Genomic DNA, 19939 nt, shown 5'->3' with positions numbered 1-19939 from the left:
ATCATTGCCACCTGACTGCTATATATATTTCTCAATTGGTTTAGAACAGTGGTCCCCAACCTTTTTGGCACCAGGCACCAGTTTCCTGGAAGACAGTTTTTCCAAGGATGGGGCGGGGGAGGGAGGGAATGGTTTCAGGATGATTCAAGCACATTGATTTATTATGGTCTCTGTGCAGTCAAACCACTCTGCTAATGATAATCTGTACTTGCAGCCGCTTCCCAGCTCACTGCATCAGCTCCACCTCAGATGATCAGGCATTAGATTCTCATAAGGAGCGCGCAGCCTAGATCCTTCCCATGCGCAGTTCACAGTAGGGTTCACGCTCCTATGAGAATCTAATGCCACCGCTGATCTGATAGGAGGTAGAGCTCAGGTGGTAATGCCAGCAATGGGGAGCGGCTGTAAATACAGATGAAGCTTTGCTTTCTTGCCGCTGTTCACCTCCTGCTGTTCCACCCGGTTCCTAACAGGCCACGGACCAGTACTGGTCCATGGCCTGGGGGTTGGGGACCCCTGGTATAGAACATACCTCTCTCTGTTTTATGATTAACTGTCCCCCAGATAGCTAGTTGTTATGCAGGAAAATGTTATTCATTTATTTAACAAATATTTATTAAAGAAAGAAGTAGTAAAAGCCAAAAGCCAAATCAGAACTGTAGACAAATTTGGCACAAGGATGGATTTTGAATGTTTTTGTCAGTATTTTAAAACCATGAGATTTCATTTCTTTCTACTGTATTATATCAGTCAAAGAAGCAGGAATGGTGACATTATGTGATGGGGTATAGAGGGAAGAGAGTTTACCACTTCAGTTTTTGACAACATACACATTAAAGGGAGGACAACAAACACATTAAAGGGAGGATACGTGTGTTTACAATAGGATTATAAGTTTAATCATGAACTTTTATTTTTATTTTTTTTTTGCGGTACGCGGGCTTCTCACCGTTGTGGCCTCTCCCGTTGCGGAGCACAGGCTCCGGACGCGCAGGCTCAAAGGCCATGGCTCACGGGCCCAGCCGCTCCGCGGCATGTGGGATCTTCCCAGACTGGGGCACGAACCCGCGTCACCTGCATCGGTAGGCAGACTCTCAACCACTGTGCCACCAGGGAAGCCCTAATCACGAACTTTTAAGCAAAACGTAAAGAGACCTGTTTTCTAGCTTCAGGTTTCTAATAAATAGCTCTCATCCCAGCACTGTAGCCTCTGTTGTGGTTTATCACAATATGACTCTAACAATAGAATTTTGAGAATATATTGTGCAGAGATAATTGGACATAAAATATCAGTGATTCCTCCCCGACCTGTAATACATAAAATATTTCCTAGGGAACTGAATTTCAGGTTTGGACTTGGAGGGAAAACCTCTCCCCATTTCCTTCCAGTTTTATTTGGGTTTGTTAAAAGAAACTGGATTTCAAGAGATGGTAGCAAGCAAGAGGTTACTAAGAAGTTCTGTTATTTAAATGTGTGCAAAGGACATTTTCCATATTGTCTTATACTACGTTTACTGAATGCTTCATATCTTGATGAAGAGTCAGCCTTGGGAAAACACTTTTAGCCCACAGGTTCACTTTTCAAAAGCTTCATAATTTTGAATAGGTAATATATGTTACAAAATTCAAAAGTTACAAAAACGAATAAATCTTTCTTACCCTTCCCTATATACAGATACTCAGTTTCCCCTTATAAAGGCAAACACCCGTTTCTTGTGTTTCCTTCCAGAGATATGCAAGATTTCGTATACAATCATATACATTTGTGTTTTAAATACACACCTATAAATCATCCAGCCTGTAAACACCTATAACGCTGTCCATCTTGGCAATCTTGCCCGTGTTCAATTTTCAGTCTTGGAAATTTCTGCTAAATTGCCCTTTGTTGCCCTTCATGGAGGTTGTCCCAGTTTATGTTCTAACCCACAGGCAGTGAGAGTACCTGTTTCCCCACCTCACCAACACAGTGCCTTATCAAACTCCTTTCATTTTTGCCAGTCTGAAGGAAAAGTAGTACCTTGTAGTTTAAATTTGCATTTTTGCAATAACACAAAATTGAAGTTGGGCATCTTCTTGAGATGTACTTGAAATATTTTTCCAGTTTATCCGTTGAATTTGTGTTTATTGCCATGAAGACCATTTAAAAAATGCTTATTAGTTTAACAGATTCTCATGGCTTTTAGATTTTGTTTCATTTAGAAAGGCATTCTTTATTAAAAAATAATTAATAGTTTTGTTTTTTTTACATTTAAAGTCTTTGATCTGGAAGTTTAAATAAGGGTAGTAGGTATGCAGCTTTACTTTTGAGGCAAAAATGTATATATTGTGATATATAATGTGTATATTGTATTGAGATGATAAATAAAGTGTAATTCTTGGGAAAGAGTTGTTACTGTATTGCTTGTTCGTTTTAAGGGAGAATCATTGAAAATTTTTTTCACGGATTATTAAAGTAACACTTTTCTGTAGGAAATTTAGAAGAATACAGGAGGGAATAAAAATCAACCATAATCCCACTGCCATATTATAGATAACAAAATTGGGACCGTACTCATACTGCAACTTATTTTTTTCTCACTTGATACTAACATAGGAACTTAGGTTTAGAAAATAAATTGTCGTTTACCATGGTGTCAGAATTTTTTTCAACCATCCTAGTATTTTTCTGAGGCGAAATCTGAGGCCCTTAAAGGAATGAATGACCTCGGCTTTAGGCATACCTTTAAATTTTGAACAGTTTTAAAGTGCTGCATTTTAAATGAGACACCAGCACTCAGGCGAGCCCGACATTCAGCGGGTTTCGACTCCAGAGAGGACGGAGCTCCAGGCCGGCCGGGGTCCTCGAGCCTGGCCGCTGGCCTCTCAGCCCAGCCTGGCTGCAGTGCCCCCTGGTGGCGGAGGCAAGGGCGGCCAAGCACGAGGCTGAGGGTCAGATCCACCGCTGAACCCTTCTCTTCCGAGAAATCCTTTTAGTCGCTTTGGGAGCCGCTTTCTTCGCATTTGCCTGTCTGACTCTTTGCTGCACACGCCGACTTTGAGCGCAGAATTGCGGCGCTAGAGCGCCCTGGCGCTGCAGACGACCGCCAGGTGTCCCCGAGGCGGGGCGAAGCTCAGCCCCGGCGCCTGGGGCTGGTCTCCGCGCCCCGCTCCCTCGTTACCCCGTCTGGGGAGTTTGAGAAGTTTTGAACTTCCGGGTTGGCTCTCCCGGGCTTGCGGTGTGGTGGCCAGCCGAAGGGCGTCGCTGTGCCCAGTGTTTGGGCGTGTCCCTTTAAACTTTTTTGTTTTTTAAACTTTGGGGGTGTAGTCACGGCCCTCCTCTCTCTGCGAGTTGCTCCCTGGCCACCCGGTCCTTCCCTCCGCCCCGCCGTCCAGATGCTGTGGATCATGAGCCTGAAGGGCGCAGGGACCCTTCTGGTGACCGAGGTGATCAAAGGTTAGTGTGGAGGGCGCGCCCTCGGGACACCCCCTATTTAGAGGGCATCGGGCAGTGCACGGGGGTCGAGGAGGCCCCCATTGATGACCAAGATGTGCCTTTAAGCTTCGGTGCCAGGGCCGATGCTGTCTCTTGGGAGTGGGTGGCCTCCTGGGACTCCTAGTCACCAGGCGTGGTCCTGCCTTGGGGCGAATCCGCACAGATGTGTGCATTTCGGACCCTTGTGTCCTTACACCATGGCTGGTGGGCTCTCCACCTCAGGGAGCAAAATCCGTAGTCACTGCATGGGGATCAAGGGTCATTTTTGGTTGAAAAGGAGTCAGCCCCGTCATCCGTTTGGGTGTCTGTGGTTGCAGGACATTTAAGTTGAGGCGTTTATAGGGAAATAAATACAGCAATTGTGTGTACTGAATTGTTTAAATTACTATTATAAAAATTGTTTAAATGACTATTTGGGGAAAGGATGCCAGCTGGCGTCCTTTGTTCCTTACTATTTTAAGGGCTGTACTTAATTTTGCCACAATTTGAATCTAAGTATTCTACTAGCACTATTACTAGTATTACTACTGCTAGGTATTAAGGATGACTTTGCTTCACCAAGGATTTTTAGGCAATTCCTTTTGGGGTGGGGCAGGAGAGGAAGGGTGGCGCCTCTGAACCTTACCCTGTTACCATTCTTGCTAAACCTCACAGCAGCCTAACTGCTTTTATGCAACGCACGTTCATCTCATACTCATCCTGCAGAATACTCTCATTTGCCTCTGCTATAATGGTCCGATTGTAAAAATCATTACAAAAGTAGTGATTCCGAATCAAAAAATAAGTAGCGACCCCTAAGAACATTGGATAAACATGTGGTTTGTTTTGTGTGTTATAGCCGTAAACTAATTTTGAAGCAATTTTGAAAGCGTTTTCTCTCTACTTAAAACATAGTTTCTTATTGAAATGACTTTTCAGGATGTCTTGAAAACATAGCGAAACATAGGGAAAGTCATCCAGGCTGGTGGTCTAGCTATCAAATGCATGCTGCCATTTACCGAAATTTCTTAGTCCAGGGTAAAGTTTTCCAGAAATCAAGCCGTATCGCTGTATGAAAAGTCATTTACTGCTGTTGAAACTTATATTAAAGGCAATTTCTCCTTTTTAAAAATTGCTTACTTATTATTACCCACCAAAATAGCCAGAACATTTTGAAGTTACTCACTGATAACCTTACCATCTGAAACATGCATGGGAAAAAAAATAAAAATTTGACTTCATCTGAAAAGAGTTGCAACATGATATATGAAACGTTTTTTAATGATGTGAAGGAAGGAACATTACAATTTTTCCATTTCAGATCGCCTTTGTTTTGCCATTCTCTACAGCAGACCAAAGAGTTCATCAAATGTACATTATTTCAGCATAGATAATGAACTTGAATATGAAAAGTAAGTATTGCTTTTTCAAAGATTGTTAGTAACGTTTTTTTATTTTGAAGAATCTAAAGGTATGTTTATAAAATTGGAACATTACAAATCTGTTGACTGTTAGTTGCAGTATACTTTTTGCTTTAACCCTTGGTAATAAAATAGATCCTTAGGGAAAAAAATCAGAATGAAAGAACCTTCCTAAATTTAACAATTTACATTTGAAATTCTAACAGTTTACAGTATAATGAGATATAAACTAGAGTACTAAGATGTTGTGTTTTTGCCAGTGGAAAAAAATGTGTGGAAAAACAGCTTTTTTATTCAGAAAGTGTTTTTATTTGTTATTTGAGGTTAGATTTAGGCATTTTAACACTTGTCAGGTATTTTAATAGTCATCTTTTACCAGAGTATTTCTTCCATTAGTAAGGCAGTACCTTTAAGTTGTGTGACCTATAATAATTTGGTGTGTGCTTTCTTGCTTTATTTTGATGTTGTAGCTACAAAAAGGCATTTATATTCAAAGCATGTGGAATATACATACACATTTTTGTTTTTCATTTTTGCAGCTTCTATGCAGATTTTGGACCACTCAATCTAGCAATGGTTTACAGATATTGCTGCAAGATTAATAAGAAATTAAAGGTAAAGTATTCCTTATGGAAGATTTCACTTAAGTAATCATTGTTAGCCTCATCTTGCAGAGAGGAAGGGAAATCTGTTTTTAAAAAGGAAATGTCATGTTTTTCACTGGAGTGGTGTTTGAGACATACATGTGGTTTATTGTTTTATAAAGTCATAGTATATCTATTTGTTTTCCAGAGTTTTGATGAATGGCTTAAGTTTGGGTCATTTGGTTCTGGTTTGGATTGGTGATGCTCATATACTTGAAAAGCCAAAGTTCAGATGGTCAATAAAGTGAACCGCTTATTGTTTGAGCCGGTGGAACTGTCACCTAACAAGAGGAGCTTTCCTTCCTTTGGTCATTGTTCTTTCTGCCTTCACTTTGATAAGGAGTGTTAGGAAAACTAAGAGAAATTGGATTCATCTTACTTTATTTCATTATGCCTTGAATCTCGCATGATATTGTACTACTTGTGACTCTTCACTATGACCCTTTACGCATGTGATTAAGGAGCAGAGAAGCAAGGGCAGACAGCATACAGTCTTTAAGACTGTATCACTGAATTGTAAGAGTGTATTACTATTAGTTTGAACTTAGACCTTATTCATTTATTTAAAAAAAACTCTGAATTGTTGGTCATGTACAATAAAAGGTGTTCATATACTGCTAGCAATTCTAAGAGTCACTGTATATTCTCAAGTAGAAATACTGGATTTGGGGGGGCAGGTGCTTTTTAAAAAAAGTTTATTCAGTTGATTACTTATTAAACTACTACACAGAAATAAAATTCATTTTCAATTAAAAATTAAATTATACTAAAAATGTATGGGTGAATAAGGCAGATCTATTTCCCCTTGAACATCAAACTTAAAATTCCACACCATAAATACTAGAAGCATCTGTCAGAAGTTACTAATATGTAAAAAGGAAGTTGCAGCGTTGCTTTTTCTATTAAATTTGTATTCACTAGAGATGTATACAGAGATGGAGACTCTTCTTTCTGGACTTTATTCCTCCCTGGAACAGGAATATAAGCATTTGTGGCCTTGGGTATTTATGTTCCCCCCATCCCATTTTTCCAGTTGCCAGTGGCAGGCTTTTTGTTTCATACAGGGCTGAGAAGCTAAAAATAATTTCCTTTTCCCCTACTGGTGTTCCTTTACTTTAATTTTGAAAGTTTTTTGTTTGTTTTAAACATACTTGGCCATCCTTTTATCCTTTGGGTCAACCAAGAACATATTTGTCCTTTTTTCAAACTTTAAAAAAAAATTATTTACCAGAGCAGCTTGCAGTGTTGACCATCCCACCTGACTGAAACTTAATTCCTATTCAATTAATAGAGGTAAAAGTGTGTTGAGAATTTCTTTTAAGAGTGTCTTGTGTGTATGCTGCTTGAGGGCTGGTTGGGTTGTTGTTTTTCTTTAAATCAACTTGGATTTCTTACTCTATGTAAACAAGTAAAAGAAAATATGTAACATTCATCATTGAAATACCCAAACATTGGCTCACAGAAGCAAAAGAATACTGTGCTTATTCAACTGAATATATCCTGTTTCTTACCCTTACTTGAAACGTGTCTACTCACATTAGTGAAGTACAGGTGAGGAAGAGCTAATAAATCATGTGTTCCTTTGGTTTTTAAATTCCATATCCTTTTTATTTTTAACTTTTTATTGAAGCACAATGTATATACAGAAAGATGTATAGATCGTGAATATACAGCTCAATGAATTTTACAAACTGAATATACATGGATAGTCATCGGGATCATCAGAACAAGAACAGAACATTAGCAACACCCCAGAAGAGCCCACTTGTGCTCTCTGGGTTATCTCTGTACCACCCTCCTCACTCCACCCCTCCCTACCCCATTCACTATCCTGATTTCTAACAGAATGAATTATTTTTGCCCGTTCTTATACCCTTTGATGTTAATTTAAAGGTTTTGGGGAGAGATTAACAAAAAAAGTCAGACAGTAGGAAAAGGAAAGAAAAGGTCTCTCCTACTACCTTTTCCAGCTTTTTATGTATTCTTTCAGAGGTAGTCTATACTTAAAGTGTATCTGTTCGTAGCTCCTCTCCTACCTTTTTAAAAAATTGAAGTGTAGTTGATTTATGATATCATATTAGTTTCAGGTTTCTCCTCTCCCACCCTTTAATTGTACATTTGTTCTACTCCAAGGGTGTGTCTTCTATGGGAAGGTACATGGTATTTTTGGGTATCAAAGTTTATCTTTTTAAGTCTTGCTAATATGAATGCTTCAACATTATGAGGTTTGGAATTTATTTTAATCACAAAATAAAGTTTTAGAAAACTTGAAATTAGAAAGGAAATACTAACAGCTGTTTATCTTTATGCAGTCCATTACAATGATGAGGAAGAAAATTATTCATTTTACTGGCCCTGATCAGAGAAAACAGGCAAATGCTGCTTTCCTTGTTGGATGTTATATGGTAAGTATTTAACTACTTTTCTAACGTATTAGTGAAAATACATACAACAGTGGTATTTTAAATTTGTGGTTGAAATTTTGAAATTACGTTTTCTTAGATATCTTGATTTCTTTCCAGAAAGAACATGTTTTGCTTTATAAAAATTGACCAACTGGGAAAGGCTATGGAGGGGGGAAGGGGTATATGGGAGATCTCTGTACCTTATACTCGGTTTTGCTGTTCTGAACCTAAAACTGCTCTAAAAAAGTCTTATTTTTTAAAAAATTGACCAACTAGTGTGAAAACCTTTTTATGTGTTACGGCACTTAAGGTTAGAAAATAATGCCCCAAATCTGTGTTTTTATTAACTCATGATCCATTTAGTAAAGTTGTGAAGGTGGAATCAGGACCAATAATTGATTTAAAACAAAAACAAAAACAAAAAACATCAAAAGTGTATCACATGAGGTAAGAGTGCTGTATAATTTGAATACAGGCAATGTTTTCCTAAATAAGGTGTGATTCTAAATGCACCAAAACATGCCATAAGGACATGGCATGTCGGTACTGTAGGAAAATGGGTTACATACTGTGTAGATTACATACAACATTGAGTGGTTGGTCTTTTTGGGTCATTGGAAGTATGCTTTGGAATAGCCAGTATTTCATGAGTTATGAATTTCATTTATTTGTAAATATCATGGAAAGTGGTTATTTAGAGGCAGATTTTATCTAGTGCCTGCATTCATCTTCAGGAGTACCTAAGTAACAGGTTTTCCTGAATAAACTAAGAGGTCCTCCAGAGTGGTGGTCCTCATGTTTTTGGTGGTGTGGAAGCTAGCTGTTCTACTCAGTGGAGAAGAATATCGAGTAGTTATTCCAGATAAAAAAGGATTGGTGGGCTTCCCTGGTGACGCAATGGTTGGGAGTCCGCCTGCCGATTCAGGGAACACGGTTTCGTGCCCCGGTCCGGGAGGATCCCACATGCCACGGAGCGGCTGGGCCCTGTGAGCCATGGCCGCTGGGCCTGCGCCTCCGGAGCCTGTGCTCCGCAACAGGAGAGGCCACAGCGGTGAGAGGCCCGAGTACCACAAAAAAAAAAAAAAAACAAAAAAACAAGGATTGGTGTTGGAGTTCTTGAGGTAAGTTCTTGTCCCAGGTTGCTACTTGGTTCTGTCATGCTTTCTTTTAAAATTTTCTGACATGTAGTTTGAACGTCTGTAATTTACAATGATAAGACCAAAATTTGGTGGTACTAGTTGAAATTGCACCTCAAAGTTGGGTAGTTTCCTTTTCTACGTTTTCCTTTTCTAGTTTTCCTTTTCTACGTTTACATCATTAACAATGACTAAGGCCTTTTTGGGTTTTGTTTTTATATTTGTGCTCACAAAAGTAACTGAGAGAAATGTTTCTGAGATAACTAAGTTTTATTATCATCTCTGTATGAAACACAGGTTGTAGATTATATCTCTTAAAAATTGATTTTTTTTTAAGCTTACCCAGATAAGGACTTTTTGTTTTTTGGCTTTTGTCATCTCTCCTGATGTTTATTGTACTTAGCAGCAAAAATCCTGAGGGGGGAGGGTGGGTGGAAAGAGCCTCTGCAGGGTCCCAAGAAAAAGAATGGAGAAGGTAGCTGTTTTCACTGGGGTAATTGGTCCCATTACTTGGCCAGTCACTGGGGAGAGGAATGCCATGGATTAGAGTAAATTGTGACAGCTTTACAGGAAAAGGGACACAGCCAGAATTCTTGGTGTTCATAAAGTATTAAAGGGAACCGTGGAGAAATGGCCCTGGTGTAACAGTAAAAGTCATTACACTGCCCAGGAGAAAATCTGGATGGCGGAAGCAGTTCCACTTAAGAGAATGTTCTCCTGATCAGAGCACACAGAGCTTGCCTGGGCTGCACTGGAGTCGGTAATTTCTCTTTCTTTGTTAGGTTTGATGTCCCTAAAATGGTGGGGTCTTGAGTAGCCAGATATGGTAAGTTCAGTGTGAAAGAACCCCTTCTTAGAGGGTAGCTGTGGGCATCATGCAAACCAAGTATTGTCTTAGAAACAAAACACTTGATAATTTTACAGATAAGAAATCTCTCTTTTTAGATCTTGTTGCTGTTGTTTTTTTATAGCTAGTGAAAAAGCAGTAACCCCTCGGCATACTGATGGAAAATGTGTTAGCATGCTTGTTCCTAGTTTGGTGTTGGCCTTTTGACTTTGTTTGTGGTTGTATTTTGGCATGCAGAAGTTTATTTTTCTACAGTTAATATATTTTACATTTAGAAATCCTTCCAGGATTTTACACTCCCAGGTCAGCACTGATTTGATTGGTTAGGAAAGTGCCAGGTAAGCGATTTGGACTCAAGGAATGAACTTGAGCTCATTCCTCTGTTCAGTTAGAAGCCAGGTTGGCAGGAGGTTTACAGCTCTTGGCTGTAGTAAATGTCTTTGCACCATGACTGGCTAGCTAAAGTAGGAGCTTGGAGCTGTAATGATGCTAGGTGGGGAAACAGGAGAAAAACTTCTAAGAAGAGGAGGTTTATTAATAGGAGGAAAGGAGTGTCAAGACGTGATATGGATACCCCAAAAGATTAAACATCAAAAGTAAGTAAGTAGTGTAGGTTTAATCTGGTTGAAGTCTATTGGATCCTCTGATTAAAGATTTGTAGAGATGAGTGAGAATTCCCCCAAAATTGATCTTCAGGCCTGATAACCTTTTCTGGAGTTGTTTGAGGAATTTTGGAGATAATAAGTCTTTTTAATGACTGACTTAGAGGATGGTGTAGTAATATTAAAACAAAAACAAAGTCTGGAGGAAGTACAGACAGGATGGAAGTATTGCAAATGGACTGATTCTATTTAAAAGGACTGACTCTGTCCTTTTAAACTCTGGGCCTCTGAAAGGAATTATTCTCCCTTCATTCTTGTGTACTGAAAAGGACCTAATAGGGGATGTGGAGAGAGTGAGAGAATAAAGTGTTAGTAATTATATTTATTATTTTACCTTAAAAACAGAAGAGGTTAGGCTTTATAAATACTTAAAATACTCAAATACTTAAAATAGGATTGACATGCCCATACTTTTCAAATACATTGTATTTCTAAATATTACAGTTTATGTGGCCTGGCAAATGGATTTGCCAACTATCTGAAATGGTAGATTCTTGGGTAACAAATTAGGGTGCAACTAAAAATCTTTTTGTACCACTCACCATAAAAGAGTTGAGGGACATAAAAGATAACTGGATTTTTTGGGTTTTTTTTTTTTTAACAAAAAAGTAAGTGAATCATATCATTTTACAAAATAATAAGTTTGCTACCCTGTTGTGATAAGTCAGTGGCTGTTTCCTAGCCAGATTTTGGGGCGGCGGTACTTAACCTGTCATTTCAAGTAAAGGTGAAATTCTAAGTGGCAAAGTAAGTGCTTTTCAAAACAAATTCACGATTGAGAGTGTATTTCTAAAATAAAAGTTTGAAACTTGGTCATTTAGCTATAAAAAAATGTCATGTGCAAAACCCATATTTGTACCCTTGAGAAATTTAGAAAAACTTCCTTTAAAAATACTTTTATATTTATTTATAGAAGTAAGATACATTCACCAGTATAATTTTATCACCTGATTTTTTTAGTTAGTGATCTGTTCTTTCACTTTAGTACATGTTTTATCATCTTTATACCCAGATTGTATTCGTCTTTCTCAATTGATCCAAAGTGTCCAAACCGATATTTCATCCAGGACCACACATTGCATGTGGTGGTAGTGTCCTTAATCTCTCTCACACATGGTCCTTTTTTTGCTAACACTGATTTTTATAAAGAGGCCAGACCTATTTTCTTGTAGAAAGTTCCACCTTTTGAATTTCTCTGGTTTCTTCTTTGTGGTATTGTTTAACTTGTTTCTCCATTCTTTGTATTTCTTGTGAACTGGAAGTTTTACCTATAGGCTTGCGCATTAGTAGTGTATGTTGTATCCCCTAAGAAGACACGTAATACCTAAATTACCATTAGTGGTGCTAAAAATGGCACCACTGGATTAGGTGCCAACCATCAAAGCCCTTCAATATATTGTTTTCTCCTTATGATTTAAGCATTCTGTGTGGTGCTATTTTGGAACTGCTTGTATATTCAGTTCCCCATCAACCGTGCATGTTGGTGTTTTAAACAATTGATCATACTTGCCTGAATCAATAATTTTATTAGGGTTTCAGTATAACGTTTTTCTAATTATTTCATTCCTCCTTCACTTATTAGCTGGCTTACTTTTATGGAAATTGAGCTTTCCCTCATTCAGTTGGGGCTCTTTGGTTACCCTGAAACGAATTTTCCTACCGAGAAGGCAGAAAGAGTGGCCGTTTCCCTTTAATCACCAGTTTTTGAAGTATTACATGAATAGCCACAAAACGAAATTTTAAAACCCTATTTAAAGTCATTTAAATAATGTTTCATTGGGTTTTGAACTCATTTGCTAAACATTTTAAAAATGTGCAGCACTTTCCCAACACCTGATTAGCATTTGGGAAGTTGGACATTTACTAATCAAATGCACATCATTGCTGAATGGGATTAAAAAAGTAAGTGTAATCATTCCTGCATTTGCATTTACGTATCATGGTAATGTATCTTTTTTAGTTACAGCAGCCATTAAAATCAAGAATTGAAATAGCTGAACTTACAACTAGACTTTCATTTATTTTTATATATTTATTTTATTTTTGGCTGCTTTGGGTCTTCGTTGCTGTGTGCGGGCTTCCTCTAGTTGCGGCGAGTGGGGGCTACTCTTTGTTGCTGTGAGCGGGCTTCTCATTGCAGTGGCTTCTCTTGCAGAGCACGGGCTCTAGGCACGCAGGCTTCAGTAGTTGTGGCTCACAGGCTCCAAAGCACAGGCTCAGTAGTTGTGGTGCACAGGCTTAGTTGCTCCACGGCATGTGGCATCTTCCCGGACCAGGGATTGAACCCGTGTCCCCTGCATTGGCAGGTGGATTCTTAACCACTGCGCCAGTAGGTGCAAACATTAATACCTAGTTGCGAACAGTTATTTGGAAGAGGCCATTGTATAGGGGATGAAGTTTAGGGATTTAGGTTCAGATTGAGCTAGCTTTTAATTTCAGTTTGGTAGACTCTCTGGCACAAATTAAGCATTTACTAGACGTCATTCTCTTTCTCTTTTTTTGGTTCTGTCTACCATTATTACACCTTAAATCTGCTTTTTATATTAAAAAACAAGAAAGTTACCATTGTATCTTACTGATTATCAACTTTGGTTACATCTTACTGCCCCAGCATTTATATTTTCCTATAGATACATAGTACTTAGTTCTTCTATAGGTTAAATGTACTTTTGAGGGCTTGCCTGGGAAATTAACCATTGTTTCTAACAGTTTTCTGTGGTTAAAGCATCCTGAGTGTAAAATAAATGACACAAGCAGACTGTTGGTACATAATTTGAAAATTTGCCCTCCTATGATGTTCAGTAGATTACTTTGGTAGAGCTAATTGTGGTAACATATAGATTCCCTGTTTAAAATGTATCACTGTATTATATTTTTATTTTATGCAATTTTTATAGCCTTCAGAATGGTTTACCTTGTAAACACTTATACTAAAAACTGTGATACTAATCAAATTCTAGGAATATATTAACTCAGCAATCTGAGTAGAATCCTAAATTGCATTGAATTTGAGATTGCTTCAACAGTTGTAAAAAGAGCTCAGGGGCTTAATTTGTTACTTAACGATGATCTTTTGAACCTGTTGTCCATTTTTCTTAATGATTTAATTATTTTGGACTCAGAGTACTCAATGCTGGGTTAAGGTAGCTACAGGGTGAAGGCATTAGACAAGAACTTAAGACAAGGAATGCTGAGGGGAGAGAATCTGGAAGCAGTGGGTGGGAATCCAGTTCAGCAAATAGCAGTCTAGACAGGGCAACGGAGACTGGAAGACAGAACCCGGTGGGATGGCCAAAGTCTTTGTAAACACCCATCCCTGGGCAAACACCCTTCCTGGGTACCTGTGAAAGGCAGAGCAAACAGCAACCAGGCAGAGGTAAATAGCAACCAGACACCAGGCAATGTGAGATGCACCAGAGCCACAGAAAGGGGCCAGCATGGCCCCCTGCCATAGGCAAAGGCCCTGTGGTGGAGGCAGCTGGCTGTCATCACCATCATTCATCAGAACTTTACTTCCCTTTTCACCTTACTGAGCCTATCTGATATTTCAGCTGCCTGTGAGACTTGCTAGGGGCTAACAAGTCTTGGGAAAGAGTAAAGAGAAATGGCCCCTCTGACCATTTATGATCTTTGATTGCAGATCTGTTAAGTTCTGTGTAATTTTGGATCCTATTCTTGTTTCAGTACTTCTTTTACACAGTGTGGTTTCTTATCTTTAAATAAGGCTTGAGCAGTAGGCCCTCTTCCATCAATAACAAGCAGTGTGATCTTGGGTGAGCAGTTAACACCAGAGGTTAGAAAGTAGTAGCCTGCCAGCTTTATATAACTCAAGAGTATTTATAATTAGTAGTTTGTTTTTGCCAGTGTTTACAAATGAGGTGCCTTTATTTTAAATATTCAAGATTTTTGCTTTGTCTTAAAAAAGTCCCTGCCACTCACATAGAATATATCCATGTGTGCTTATACCCAAGGCCAATTCCCTCACATTTATTAGTCTGGCCTTGGTAAAGATGTGTTTGCTACTCTAGAGTTCCAGTTTCCTTTTATCTAAATTGAGCATCATTATACCAGCATACTATACATACAAATAAAAGTAATTTGAGAAGTTAAAACTATTGAAATATAAGGCCATCTGAATTGTTTAGAGAGATTTATGCTTTTTTTTTTTCTTACGGGTATTTGTTCAGGAGCTGTGAGAGTGATTTTATCTTATTTACTTACTTTATCACATAAAATTGCTTATTATATATAATCTTTTCCCTGTTCACCTTTTTTATTCAGCAGTTGAATCTTTAAACCTGTTTCCAATTTGCATAGATTCATGAAAATTCTATGTTAATCTGGATAGAGTGATTTTTTTTTAAAAAGATCAATCAAGTTCTTGGCATTGGGATGACTGTGTCATCTGGCTGATGTGAAAATAATTAAATATGGGAAACGTTGTGACATTTCTCCATGAAGAATAATTGAAAATAGTTTACTGAAGTGAGAGAGTGGCATGGACATATATACACTATCAAACGTAAAATAGGTAGCTAGTGGGAAGCAGCCGCATAGCACAGGGAGATCAGCTCCGTGCTTTGTGACCACCTAGAGGGGTGGGATGGGGGGGTGTGAGGGAGGGAGACGCAAGAGGGAAGAGATATGGGAACATATGTGTATGTATAACTGATTCACTTTGTTATAAAGCAGAAACTAACACACCATTGTAAAGCAATTATACTCCAATAAAGATGTTAAAAAATAAAAATACTGAAAATTCTGTCAAAAAACTAGTTTACTGGTTTATTGGGTTGGAATTTAAATATCCTTTGTTATACTTAACTCTGAGATATGATGACTTGTGTAATTTTTTTAAAACATTTTTACTGGAGTATAATTGCTTTACAATGTTGTGTTACTTTCTGCTGTATAACAAAGTGAATCAGCTATATGTATACATATATCCCCATATCTCCTCCCTCCCACCTGCCCCATGACACCTCTCTAGGTGGTAACAAAGCACTGAGCTAATTTCCCTGTGCCATGCAGCTGCTTCCCACTAGCTATCTATTTTACATTTGGTAGTGTATGTATGTCAATGCCACTCTCTCACTTCGTCCCAGCTTACCCTTCCCCCTCCGCATGTCCTCAAGTCCATTCTCCATATCTGCATCTTTATTCCTGTCCTGCCCCTAGGTTGATCAGAACTTTTTTTGTTTTTAAGATTCCATATATGTGTTAGCATACGGTATTTATTTTTCTCTTTCTGACTTACTTCACTCTGTATGACACACTCTACGTCCATCCACCTCACTACAAATAATACAATTTCGTTTCTTTTTATGTCTGAGTAATATTCCATTGTATATATGTGCCATATCTTCTTCAGCCATTCATCTGTCGATGACACTTAGGTTGCTTCCATGTCCTGGCTATTTTAAATAGGGCTGCAATGAGCATTGTGGTACATGACTCTATCTGAATTATGGTTTTCTCAGGGTTTATGCCCAGTAGTGGGATTGCTGGGTTGTATGGTAGTTCTGTTTTTAGTATTTTAAGGAACCTCCATACTGTTCTCCATAGTGGCTGTATCAATTTACATGCCCACCAACAGTGCAAGAGGGTTCCCTTTTCTCCACACCCTCTCCAGCATTTATTGTTTGTAGATTTTTTGATGATGGCCATTCTGACCCATGTGAGGTGATACCGCACTGTAGTTTTAATTTGCATTTCTCTAATGATTAGTGATGTTGAGCATCTTAATAGATGTGCCTCTTGGCCATCCGTACGTCTTCTTTGGAGAAATGTCTATTTAGGTCTTCCGGCCACTTTTTAATTGGGTTGTTCGTTTTTTTGATATTGAGCTGCATGAGCTGTTTATATATTTTGGAGATTAATCCTTTGTCAGTTGCTTTGTTTGCAAATACTTTCTCCCATTCTGAGGGCCATCTTTTTGTCTTATGGTTTCCTTAGCTATGCAAAGGTTTTAAGTTTCATTAGGTCCCATTTGTTTATTTTTATTTCCATTTCTCTAGGAGGTGAGTCAAAAAGAATCTTGCTGTGATTTATGTGATAGAGTGTTCTGCCTATGTTTTCCTCTAAGAGTTTTATAGTGTTTGACCTTATTACATTTAGGTCTTTAATCGATTTTGAGTTTAGTTTTGTGTATTGTGTTAGGAAGTGTTCTAATTTCAGTCTTTTACATGTAGCTGTCCAGTTTTCCCAGCACCACTTATTGAAGAGGCTGTCCTTTCTCCACTGTACATTCCTGCCTACTTTATCAAAGATAAGATGACCATATGTGCGTGGGTTTATCTCTGGGCTTTCTTTCCTGTTCCATTAATCTATATTTCTGGTTTTGTGCCAGTACCATACTGTCTTGATTACTGTAGCTTTGTAGTATAGTCTGAAGACAGGGAGTCTGATTCCTCCAGCTCTGTTTTTCTTTCTCAAGATTGCTTTGGCTATTCGGGGTCTTTTGTGTTTCCATGCAAATTGTGAAATTTTTTGTTCTAGTTCTGTGAAAAATGCCATTGGTAGTTTGACAGGGATTGCACTGAATCTGTAGTTTGCTTTGAGAAGTACAGTCATTTTCACAATAGTGATTCTTCCAATCCAAGAACATGGTATATCTCTCCATCTGTTTCAATCATATTAAATGTCTTTCATAGTGTCTTCTAGTTTTCTGCATACAGCTCTTTTGTCTCCTTAGGTAGGTTTATTCCTAGATATTTTATTATTTTTGTTTCAGTGGTAAATGGAAGTGTTTCCTTAATTTCTCTTTCAGATTTTTCATCATTAATATATAGGGACGCAAGAGATTTCTGTGCATTGATTTTGTATCCTGCTACTTTACCAAATTCATTGAATAGCTCTAGTAGTTTTCTGGTAGCATCTTTTGGATTCTCTATGTATAATATCATGTCATCTGCAAACAGTGACAGTTTTACTTCTTCTTTTCTGATTTGGATTCCTTTTATTTCTTTTGCTTCTCTGATTGCTGTGGCTAAAACTTCCAGAATAGTGGTGAGAGTGGGCATCTGTGTCTCGTTCCTGATATTAGGGGTAATGGTTTCAGTTTTTCACCATTGAGAACAATGTTGGCAGTGGGTTTGTCATATATGGCCTTTATTATGTTGAGGTAAGTTCCCTCTATGTCTACTTTCTGGAGGGTTTTCATCATAAATGGGTGTTGAATTTTGTCGAAAGCTTTTTCTGCATCTATAGAGATTATTGTATGGTTTTTATCCTTCAGTATGTTAATATGGTGTATCACATTGATTGATTTGCATATATTGAAGAATTCTTGCATTCCTGGGATAAACCCCCTTGATCATGGTGTATGATCCTTCTAATGTGCTGTTGGATTCTGGTTGCTAGTGTTTTGTTGAGGATTTTTGTATCTGTGTTCATCAGTGATATTGGCCTGTAGTTTTCTTTTTTTGTGACATCTTTGTCTGGTTTTGGTATCAGGGTGATGGTGGCCTTGTAGAATGAGTTTGGGAGTATCCTCCCTCTGCTATATTTTGGAAGTGTTTGAGAAGGATAGGTGTTAGCTCTTCTCTGAATGTTTGATAGAATTCACCTGTGAAGCCATCTGGTCCTGGGCTCTGTTTGTTGGAAAATTTTTAAACACAGTTTCAATTTTAGTGCTTGTGATTTATCTGTTTATGTTTTCTATTTCTTCCTCGTTCAGTCTCACAAGGTTGTGCTTTTCTAAAGGTTGTAGCTTTTCTAAGAATTTGTCCATTTTATTGGCATATGGTTGCTTGTAGGAGTCTCTCATGATCCTTTGTATTTCTGCAGTGTCAGATGTTACTTCTCCCTTTTCACTTCCAATTCTGTTGATTTGAGTCTTCCCCCTTTTTTCTTGATGAGTCTGGCTACTGGCTAATCAATTTTGTTTACCTTCTCAAAGAACCGGCTTTTAGTTTTATTGATCTTTGCTATTGTTTCCTTCATTTCTTTTTCATTTATTTCTGATCTGATTTTTATGATTTCTTTCCTTCTGCTAAATTTGGGAGGTTTTTTTGTTCTTCTTTCTCTAGTTGCTTTACGTGTAAGATTAAGTTGTTTATTTGAGATTTTTCTTGTTTTTTTGTGGTAGGATTGTATTGCTATAAACTTCCCTCTTAGAACTGCTTTTACTGCATCCCATAGGTTTTGGGTCGTCGTGTTTTCATTGTCATTTATTTCTAGGTATTTTTGGATTTCCTCTTTGATTTCTTCAGTGATCTCTTGGTTATTTAGTAGCGTATTGTCTAGCCTCCATATGTTTGTATTTTTTACAGTGTTTTTCCTGTACTTGATATTTAGTCTCATAGTGTTGTGGTCAGAAAAGATACTTGATACAATTTCAGGTTCTTAAATTTACCAAGGCTTGATTTGTGACCCAAGATATGATCTATCCTGGAGAATGTTCCATGAGCACTTGAGAAGAAAGTGTATTCTGTTGTTTTTGGATGGAATGTCCTATAAATATCACTTAAGTCCATCTTGTCTAATGTGTCATTTAAAGCTTGTGTTTCCTTACTTATTTTCATTTTGGATGATTTGTCCATTGGTGAAAGTGGGGTGTTAAAGTCTCCTACTATGATTGTGTTACTGTCGATTTCCCCTTTTATGGCTGTTAGTATTTGCCTTATGTATTGAGGTGCTCCTATGTTGGGTACATAAATATTTACAATTGTTATATCTTCTTGGATTGATCCCTTGATCATTATGTAGTGTCCTTCTATGTCTCTTGCAATAGTCTTTATTTTAAAGTCTATTTTGTCTGATATGAGAATTGCTACTCCAGCTTTCTTTTGGTTTCCATTTGTATGGAGTATCTTTTTCCATCCCCTCTCTTTCAGTATGTATGTATCCCTAGGTCTGAAGTGGGTCTCCTGTAGACAGCATGTATACGGGTCTTGTCTTTGTATCCATTCAGCCAGTCTATGTCTTTTGGTTGGAGCATTTAATCCATTTACATTTAAGGTAATTATCGATATGTATATTCCTATTACAATTTTCTTAATTGTTTTGGGTTTGTTATTGTAGGTCTTTTCCTTCTCTTGTGTTTCCTGCCTAGAGAAGTTCCTTTAGCATTTGTTGTAAGGCTGGTTTGGGGGTGCTGAATTGTCTTAGCTTTTGCTTATCTGTAAAGGTTTTAATTTCTCCTTCGAATCTGAATGAGATCCTTGCTGGGTAGAGTAATCTTGGTTATAGGTTTTTCCCTTTCATCACTTTAAATATGTCCTGCCACTCCCTTCTGGCTTGCAGAGTTTCTGCTGAAAGATCAGCTGTTAACCTTGTGGGGATTCCCTTGTATGTTATTTGTTGCTTTTCCCTTGCTGCTTTTAATATTTTTTCTTTGTATTTAATTTTTGATAGTTTGTTTAATATGTGT

The 19939-nt window shown here is 38.0% G+C and overlaps 1 protein-coding gene across 5 annotated transcripts in view; it reads left to right on the top strand.

The window, feature by feature from the left end:
* CDC14B (cell division cycle 14B) overlaps positions 1-19939 on the top strand; it is a 101231-nt gene that overhangs the window by 40778 nt on the left and 40514 nt on the right. For 3 of the 5 annotated variants that reach the window (XM_082842606.1, XM_082842604.1, XM_082842605.1), the window contains exons 2-4: positions 4773-4863; positions 5412-5487; positions 7829-7921. In XM_082842606.1, the coding sequence (XP_082698732.1) occupies positions 4773-4863; positions 5412-5487; positions 7829-7921 (260 nt within the window). Of the gene's footprint in view, positions 1-3366; positions 3434-4772; positions 4864-5411; positions 5488-7828; positions 7922-19939 lie in introns of those variants that run through there. The other 2 variants (XM_082842603.1, XM_082842602.1) reach the window with 1 other exon arrangement.

Source organism: Leucopleurus acutus (genome assembly GCF_964270905.1).
Source record: "Leucopleurus acutus genome assembly, chromosome: 7".
In the NCBI taxonomy this organism is placed as follows: Eukaryota; Metazoa; Chordata; class Mammalia; order Artiodactyla; family Delphinidae; genus Leucopleurus; species Leucopleurus acutus.
This window is presented reverse-complemented; position numbering and strand designations above follow the sequence as displayed.